At 43.5% G+C, this 9,170-nt stretch overlaps 1 protein-coding gene across 1 annotated transcript; it reads right to left on the bottom strand.

Moving 5' to 3' along the window:
• Positions 1-118: 118 nt before the first annotated feature.
• LOC144961507 (uncharacterized) lies at positions 119-7,745 on the bottom strand. The gene is made up of 3 exons (XM_078894669.1): positions 7,694-7,745; positions 2,339-2,564; positions 119-1,321 (listed from the first exon to the last, which is right to left on the bottom strand). Exons 1-3 carry the CDS (start codon positions 7,743-7,745, stop codon positions 1,105-1,107), a joined length of 495 nt encoding a protein of 164 aa, XP_078750795.1. The 3' UTR covers positions 119-1,104.
• Positions 7,746-9,170: the final 1,425 nt, after the last annotated feature.

The following is a 9,170-nucleotide window of genomic DNA, read 5'->3' as shown; positions in this document are numbered from 1 at the left end:
TGTTTGTTTGTTTTTCAGTCCATGATATTCTGAGTATTTTTCTGTAGCATGCCATTTCAAAAGCTGTGATCTTTGTGCTCTCTGCTTTGCTGATAGTCCATGCTTCGCATCCATATGTTGCAGTTGGGAAAACAACACTTTTGAGGATTTTGATTTTTGTTTGAATGCACTGCCCTTTCCAGATATTATTCATCTTTTCTAGCTTTGATCTTGCCATTGCTAGTCTCCTCCTGATATCTGGGGCCGATTTCCCGTTGTACTCAATCCTGGCTCCAAGATATTCAAAATTCTTTACTCTTTCTATTTCTTCTCCATTGATTTTTATGATGGCATCTGTTTTGCATTTGTCAGTATTCATGAGTTTGGTCTTCTTTATATTCAGCTTAAGGCCTTTGGTCTCGCTATGTTCCTTTACAGTGGACTTCATACAGATAATATATTAATAAAGATATTTATGTCATTATGATAAATGATAAGAAATAAGATAATATATCCACATGCAGGACTAACGTGCACGCATAACACACAAACTGACACAGGCACACACACATACACACACACACACACACACACACACACACTTCTGCACATGCATGCATACACATATCACATTTATACTCGACTCGAACACAATTTCGGAAATATATCACCATCGTCATTTTGCATTTGAATTCAACACAAATAGACATTGAGTTCTAGAAATAAAAAGAGGAGCAGGAAGAGGAGGAGGAGGATGAAGAAGAGGAAAAGGAGTTGTAGTAGTAGTAAATTTTAAAAAATCTGAATAGTAGTAGTAGTAGTAGTAGTAGTAGTAGTAGTAGTAGTAGTAGTAGTAGTAGTAGTAGTAGTAGTAGTAGTAGTAGTAGTAGTAGTAGTAGTAGTAGTAGTAGTAGTAGTATTAGTAGTAGTAGTAGTAGTAGTAGTAGTAGTAGTAGAAGTGGTAGAAGTTGTAGAAGTCATAGCAGTGGTAGTAACAAAAACGATAACAGCAAACAATTATTGCATTCTTATAAAGAAACACAGATCATTCAAATCACAGGCATCGTCATCAACATAATCAATCATGTCATCTCCCACTGCCACCAATTTCACCAGCATTCTAAATCATCCGTTCTGTTTCACAAAAGTTTCTAAGATATCCTCGGCCATTCTCAAATTGTTCTTGGACACCCGTAGAGCATCCAAGACCTGAAGGCGACTGAATCCTTTGGCAACTAGGATGGCGACGTGGTCCTCATTGACCCCACTGGACTGATCTTCCTTGTTTTCCTTGTTCAAGTCCTGGTTCTCACGAAGACCTTCTCGTCGTGGGGGAGCCGTTCTAAAGGGGGAAAAAAGAGTTAGAAGTTAGATAAAAAATAATCTGTGTATATTCTATTGTAGTGGAATAAGTAGTTCAGTGGGACAGTGTGTCAGGTCTTGTCATAAAACTCAAGCAATGTTGAGGGAAGTCAGGGATCTGGAGGGTAAGAATGGTCACAAAACTGAATGTTAGTCCAATCTACTGGGGTATGAATGAATTTCCTGCCATAAGAAGTGACGAATATTGAAAACATGATAGTTTTAATTGATGTTTAACATATAAACTTGGAACTGTTTGAAATGGAAACCTATTTTCATTTGATATCCAAGTCTCAACTTTCTCTCATAAAAAAATAAAATAAAAAAGAGAATTACAGTGGAAGGGAGTCAAATAGAGAAGTGAAGCATTTTCCAACAGCAGTCTTATTTATGTGTCTGTTACTTAACCCTCTCCTTATGAACAAATAGAAAATTGTCCTATTCGTCGGGGAACAACTAAAATATTTCTAATTCGGCCTTTTTTTTGGGGGGAACATCAAAAGATGTTAAATCATTATAGATATCAAAATTTAACTTTCATACTAATGCTAACTTGTCTGATAACACTTCTCCCCCCCCTCCATTTTTGTCTTGGCTGGGTGTGATGTTTCAGGAAAAATGGTTGGTAAAGAGAGAGTTAACTTCTAAATATCTCACCCCGAGAATAAATAACAATAGGAAATGAAATGGAAGCTTCAATTTATTCAATGAAAACAGATACTGTGTAGACAGTTTTGAGTAAAGGTTTGAGTGTACTCCATTGTATTCGGTCCTATGATAGTCTCTGGATGATGAAAATGTTGCTGCTTGAAACTCGAAGAAATAAATGAAATAGAAAATAAAATAGAACCTTAAATTTATTCAACAAAGACAGATAATATGGACATTTTATCAATAAAACACGATGAGTGAAACATTAAGAACGAATCAGAGAACAATGCCATTCTCACATTTTATTATAGGTCTATGTATCCATAGATTACACTGAAAAACTCACAGTAATGAGGCCAAAGGCACATCATCAACAGGGATGTTGTTGTTATTATTGTTGTTGTTATTGTTGCTGTTGTCATTGTTGTTGCTGGCATTGGCTGTTGATGTCGTGGATGTTGTGGTGGTGGAAGTGGTGGGATTGGTGAAGTTGGCATTGCCGGGGATGGGAGGGCTGGAGTAAGTTGAGTTGAGACGGTAAAGCTGAGGCTCCACGGGTTGGGGACTGGGAACTGTTGGTGAAAGAAAGAATAAGTCAAAAAGTAAAAAAGGTTTCCTTTTCACATATACAGAGTAAATGAGCCAAACTGAGTATTACCGCTTATTCAATACATTTTAAAAATCATATAATAATACATATTTTAAAAGGGTTTGATTATGATTCTGTTCTCAGCGAGTCAAAATCTAAATAATTTCAAATAGTATCATAATTGTTCGAGATGTTAAACATATGTCACATAACACTGCCTTGAGGCATTTGGTCAACATATGAGATAGGACAAAACATATTTTCACAAAAGGATTATGATGCCTTTTAGAAATACCAATGGCAGGAAATGTTCCTTAGAGCTTCATGTTTCTGCCCTCTTGGTGAATACAATTAGATTAAAAGGTATAACCACGACCTGTCGCAGGAAGCTAACAAAAATCTATATATTTTAGGTTAAAAAATCAGACTGAGAATAAAACAAATTGGAATTAAGTCAAAACGTATCTTCAATTCTTATTTGTGTGAATCGTCACCTTCAAAAAAAATTTGAACTGATGTCCTGCACTTAAATTTGTACATGTGTCAATTTCTGGGTAAAATAACACATTTCCATTTAGTTTTATAAATAATTTTGATTTTAAAATCTGAATCTGGAACAAAAATCAGAATTTGGTAAAATTTGAGTCCTTAAAGACCTGTATAATAGTGCAGGTCTAGTGAAGGAGATTGAATATAATATATATTGTCGTGATGTTATATAATATAATGGTTTTTAAGTAGTAATAGTAGTCGTAGTTGTAGAAGTACATTGAACTAAATACATGAGAATTCCTACCTATGCATATACTTTGACAAGATAAACACACCTAAAAATGTATACTTATTTATCTTGAACCTAAATCATTTGTAATAATGAAGTATATGCTGTACTGATTCAAACCCTGTTCATCATCTCTCGAGTGTTGGTCGAAAAAAACCCCGACCTTGGACAGAGAATTTCCGACTTTTCCTAACCTGTCCGACCAAAAGGTCAAATTTCCGACTTATCCGATCTCGCTGGACAAGTTGTAATTTAAATCGTTTATATCATGCCTATTCCATATACAAACAGCTTTAGGCACCTTTTCAATACAAACATAAAAAGTTACAATAACAGATCATACATAAAACATGCTTAAGACATCCATATCATGAAAATAAGCCATAAACGGAAACTGGTTTTGATCTATTATTAATATTTCCTAATAAAATAAGTCTTAATATCTGTCTTAAAAGTCGATTTAAATGATATGTAAGAAATGTAATTTCCGAAGTGGAGTCTCTGGAGAGTCTCACGAAAAGGAGAAAATGGCAATGGTTGGGGCATGTCTGTCGCAGACCTGATGAAACACTGATAAGAAAGGCCGTGCGATGGACACCCCAAGGAAAGAGGAAGCGAGGTAAGACCTCAAGATTTAGTACGTTACCACCAGTGACCAACTAAATCCATTGATTAAACCGCTGCCTGACCCGATAACCCTGGTGCCATTAATTAGAGATAATCCTCCCTGCATATCCGTCCCTTGTCAACGCCTATTGAGTCACTAAGTTGGCCTTTCCTAACTAGTCTCGATAAACAACAACACTGCAATTCTCCCCCCCCCCAACCCACCTTCTTTTTGTTTCATTCTCTCTCTTTCTCTCTCTCTCACCCCACCACCCCCTACCACCACCATCTTTTTTCATTCTCAGTCTTTCTCTACCCCCTCCCCGTCTCTCTCTCTCTCTCTCTCTCTCTCTCTCTCTCTCTCTCTCTCTCTCTCTCTCTGTTCTTGCCTTTGTCTATGATTTTTCATACGAAAGTCGTGGTTCAGTTATAAGAGAGCAAAAGCTGAGGGATAAAATGTGGTCTTTTATACACTGCAATGTCCACTAATAAATGTGCTCAAAGCGCAAACAAGCTAACAGCAACACTTAACATGTAGGGGTGAATTTTTAATTCAGAAAAGTGAGTAGAGTGTTGATAATAACAAGAAATGAAGTGAGAAGGAAAGTGCCAGAAGACAACAGAGAATGTAAAATGTCACGGCGGAGATCGGGCCTCGAGGCCGCGACCTTACTGGTACGACAACTCCGCCTGGCCGGGCCCCCTCGTGGATCTTTACCTTGCTGCTGGTGAGGGGGCTTGAGCCACACGGGAGGGCAAAGGTGTAAATCCCGGTTGACCGTCACGAGACCATCAGGGTATCGAGCCAACGAGCCACATGAGCTGCTCGCCCCGATGTGTGACTAAATTTGATCCAACCCGGTGCCCGAATAGCAGCGCTATCCCGGGTGCCACACTACTATGTTCATGAAGGTTCCAAATCAGTTCAGTCAATGGCGAAGCGGTCTGCCGCCTAGCCAAATAATACCGCGTTCGTGTCGCCAGGGTCGTCGGCACGTTAAGAAAAAAGCAAGCGTCCCTCTACACAATCGATTCGCGGCCTGCCGATCGGAAAATGCGACGATGGGGATAGCGACCTGACGCACATATTGTCCTGAATGTCGAGAGCCAGAGTATGGCAAAAAATGAGCTTTTATCAAAGCTACTGGCCGCCATAGCGTAGATATCCTCCTGCTACAGGAGACCCACCTTTACTCAGGCGCGCAATCTTCCCGATTCCAGATCCCAGACTATACGGTGGTCCAACGCGAGGACACTTCGAGGCTCAAAGGAGGGGTTAGCGTTTACGCTAAAGAGCCATCGAAGGTAAGGATCATTGAGAGCGTAACGGACAGCAATGGGGTGAACCGAATTTCCGTGGAAGTAGATGGACTGGGTCTGCATAATATCTACAAACCACCTAGAGCGACTTGGACTACACCACCGGTACCGGTGGTCAGCCATCCTTCCATCTGTCTGGGACTTTAATAGCCACCATCACGAATGGGGCTACCGAGACTGCAACGAGGCAGGTAGACAACTCCGCTCATGGATGGACTGTAATGATCTACACCTAGTGTACGATCCTACAGCCAAGGGTACCTTCGGGGGTAACCGTCATAAGAAAGAGTATACTCCAGACCTCACCCTCGTTACGAAAGGCGCGAACGGTGAACCGCTGCAGGTGAAGCGAACAGTCATCGGGGACTTCCCGCATAGCCATCACAGGCCGGTTCTTGTCACAGCTGGGGTGACAATACCGAGGGTGCAGTCTCTCCCACTTTGCAGATGGAACTTCAGGAAGGCTGACTGGGAGGAATTCAGTTCCTATATCGAGCAGGTTTGCCCTGCCATTCCAGACCCAGTCCCAGGACGTAGCCGATAGACTACTTCAGTCTCTGGCAGAGGGAAGGAAGCAACGGTGGCAGGAAATCGTGGAAAGTCTCGACTTTACACACTCCAGCCGCCACGCTTGGCGTTTGATAAAGAAATTGGACCCAGACCGGAATTACGCGAAGGCTGCACCGGAGTGTGAGGCAGACACAGTTGCCAAAAACATTAAGAACCGTAGCAAACGGGTTCCTAATCAGGCTTTTGAGCGCGGTGTCCGCACGGCGTACCGTACGATTTTGGACTCGTTACCTGCGGAGGAGTCGGACTGGACGGCCCCGTTCAGTCCCCGAGAAGTGGGTGCAGCCATTAGCGATGTGAAGAACGGCAAAGCAGCAGGGATAGATGGTGTATATCCCGATATGGTGACGCATCTGGGCCCCAGGGCACGGGCCTGGCTGGCAGAGGCAATGTCCGACGTCCTTGCAACAGGAAAGCTTCCACCAGTGTGGAAGCATGCGAAGATAGTTGCCATCCTGAAGCCAGGGAAACCGGCGAAGGAGGCCGACAGTTACAGACCCATATCGCTGCTGAGCTGTCTTTACAAATTGCTGGAGCGTGTTCAATTAAACCGATGGGGGCAGGTCCTAGACGCTGCCCTGCCACCCGAGCAGGCGGGCTTCAGGGAAGGGAGGTGCACCACGGAGCAGGTCATTGCCCTTACAGAGCATATACGAGTGAAAACAGCAAACATGTGCTGTCTTTATAGACCTATCAACGGCGTACGATACGGTCTGGTGCGAAGGGTTGATGCTCAAACTTGCAAAAATCATAAGGTGCAAAAAAACCCTTGAAATTGTTCTCTTCGATCTTAGGGGAAAGGCAATTCCACGTCGCGCTGGGAGACGCCACGAGCAAAGTAAGGAAAATGAAGAATGGGGTCCCTCAGGGGTCGGTACTTGCGCCAATGTTGTTTAACGTTTACATTAGCGATATGCCGAACACTTCCTCCCTGAGGCTGGGATACGCGGACGACTGGGCACTCGTTACTCAGAGTAAAGTGTGGACCCGTCTCGAAAGCGTACTTAGCGAGGACGTCACCAGACTCAAATCCTACTTCGACAAGTGGTACCTGAAGATAAACACTTCAAAAACCGTGGCCACTGCATTTCACCTATGCAGTGCTTGGCACACCCGCAAACTGAATGTCCTAGTCGGGGACCAGCCACTCCCATATGAGACGCATACAAAATATTTAGGGGTGACGTTGGATCGCAGCCTTACCTATCGGGTGCATCTCGAAGGGGTTGCCGGAAGATAGAGAAGCGGAATAGTCTTCTGAGGAAGCTGGCGGGATCGACTTGGGGCGCTAGCCAAGCGCTCCTGAGAACGTCCGCCTTGGCACTATGCTATTCCACCGCGGAGTATTGCGTTCCAGTGTGGGGTAGAAGCAGAAACGTTGAGCAGGTGGATGTAAAACTTAGCAAGACGATGCAAATAGTGTCAGGAACGTTAGCAACAAGCCCTAGAGAATGGGGCCCGATAGTGGCAGCGATCCAGCCCCCCGATGTCCGGAGGGAGACGATTACGGGAAATTGGCTGAGTAAGATCAAAGAGAGAGGGAATGGGGATACCCCTCTGATGAGAATAATGGACGGTGCCCCCGTTTCGAGCCGAATTAAGTCCCGGCAGCCCTTGTACGCAGAATCCCTGACTACGGACAGAGCTGCACATACGAGATGGAAGTCGGTTTGGACGAATTCAATCCCTCGTGGGGGCGGGGACCTACACTCCTCTAAGCTTGGTGAGAAGTTGCCAGGCTTTGATACCAGTAAGAGGAGACCTTGGGTGGCTGCGAATCGGCTTCGGTCGAGGAGATGCCTAACGGCAAGTGCATTACACCGGTGGGGTCTTACTACCTGTCCAATATGTCCCCGCTGTGGGCAAGAATCCGAGACGGGAGAGCATCTAGTCGAAAGGTGTGTTGTGACGATGCTACCCGGCGGGTTCGCGACGGTGCACGAATGCATACCTAACTTTGCTGATTGGGTCGATCGTCATTACATAATAGTGTGAACCATAAGAGGCTGCTGCTGCTGATTGGGTCGATCGTCATAACATAGTAGTGTGAACCATAAGAGGCTGCTGCTGCTGATTGGGTCGATCGTCATAACATAGTAGTGTGAACCATAAGAGGCTGCTGCCTGGCCGGGGAGACCGCGACTCGTTTTTGAATTCATCAACAATGAGACATTTAAGTGTTTGAAAAATCAAATTGATATGTCACCGATCGTGTCAAAACGTCAATACGTCGGGGATGAATGGGCATGATCTATATTAACTTTCCATGTGCTCGAGGTCATTGGTCACATTGCAAAATGTGCTCAAAGTGACCTGCATAGTGAAAAGTGTTCACAAATTTTGAACTATCTAACATTACGATTGGTTATTGTGTTCAGCTTGACACATGGGTATGTTTACAATTTTCATAAACAAAGCAGCGTGTTTTCATGTGTTCAGAAATGTCCAATCGTTGGACAGCAACGAATCACGTGATTGATGACTCGGTTGGACGAAAACATGAATATAGATCGCTCCCATTGGATCAGAAATGTGAATATCGTAGAAGTACGATGAGAAATGCATACTTCCGGTGTTTTTGAAAATGCCAAAGTGACAAATTAGAAGGAGCAGGCACTGGTGTGAGATAAAGATCTGAAAAATTATGTCTGAAACAGTGCCAGACAAATTAGGGAGCAGGCACAAAGCCTAAAGAAGCTGATATATAGAGAAGTAATAGTACATGGAACGAGATAAAAAAAAATGTTAGCTCAGGATAGAGAAGGATGGAAACTGTTTTTCTGTTGCATATACCCTGACCCACGGTGAAAAAGGCAATGATGATGACTGGTGTGAGATAAAGATCTGAAACAGTGTGTATGAAACAGTGTCAGACAAATTAGGGAGCAGGCACTGGTGTTAGAAGAGTCGCTAGACCTACCCATACCAAGCACCCGACGTCCTCTGCCGTTTTATTTCGAGCTTGGTATGGGTAGGTCTAGCGGCTCTTCTCTTTATTCTTAGTATTTTGTTCGTGCCCAACGTTTTTATCCGAATGACGGCAGAGGACGGCAGTGCCGGGTCTCCGGTATGGGTTAGCCCTTAATTCAATTTCTTCTCCGGTCCGACTTGCCCTCCATTTGACCATTCCTCTCGGCCGGTCTCTTGTTTTATCATAGCAAAACGAGTGCAACTCACTCGTTTTAGATGCGGAACCCTACAGGGATCGAACGCAAACGTTCAATCATGCCAGATGCATTACATATTTCGAAATCGACAACCGCAAAGACCCTAAACAACTCGATAATATCTTGACAACGGAGAGATGCGCCG

Source organism: Berghia stephanieae, unplaced genomic scaffold, assembly GCF_034508935.2.
Source record: "Berghia stephanieae isolate SIO BIC M18660-M18661 unplaced genomic scaffold, UCSD_Bste_1.3 scaffold2714, whole genome shotgun sequence".
NCBI classification, from domain to species: domain Eukaryota; kingdom Metazoa; phylum Mollusca; class Gastropoda; order Nudibranchia; family Aeolidiidae; genus Berghia; species Berghia stephanieae.
The sequence above is the reverse complement of the archived record's forward strand: the minus strand, read 5'-3'. Positions and strand labels throughout refer to the sequence as shown.

Bases quoted from the DNA above. Each gene is read 5' to 3' on its own strand.
- LOC144961507 (XM_078894669.1), bottom strand. From the start codon at position 7,745: ATGCTCTCCCGTCTCGGATTCTTGCCCACAGCGGGGACATATTGGACA. The intron at 2,565-7,693 runs GTAAGACCCCAC...TTTCACCAACAG, and splicing joins GGGGACATATTGGACAGGTA to TTCCCAGTCCCCAACCCGTG. The intron at 1,322-2,338 runs GTGAGTTTTTCA...TTCCCCCTTTAG, and splicing joins GTGCCTTTGGCCTCATTACT to AACGGCTCCCCCACGACGAG.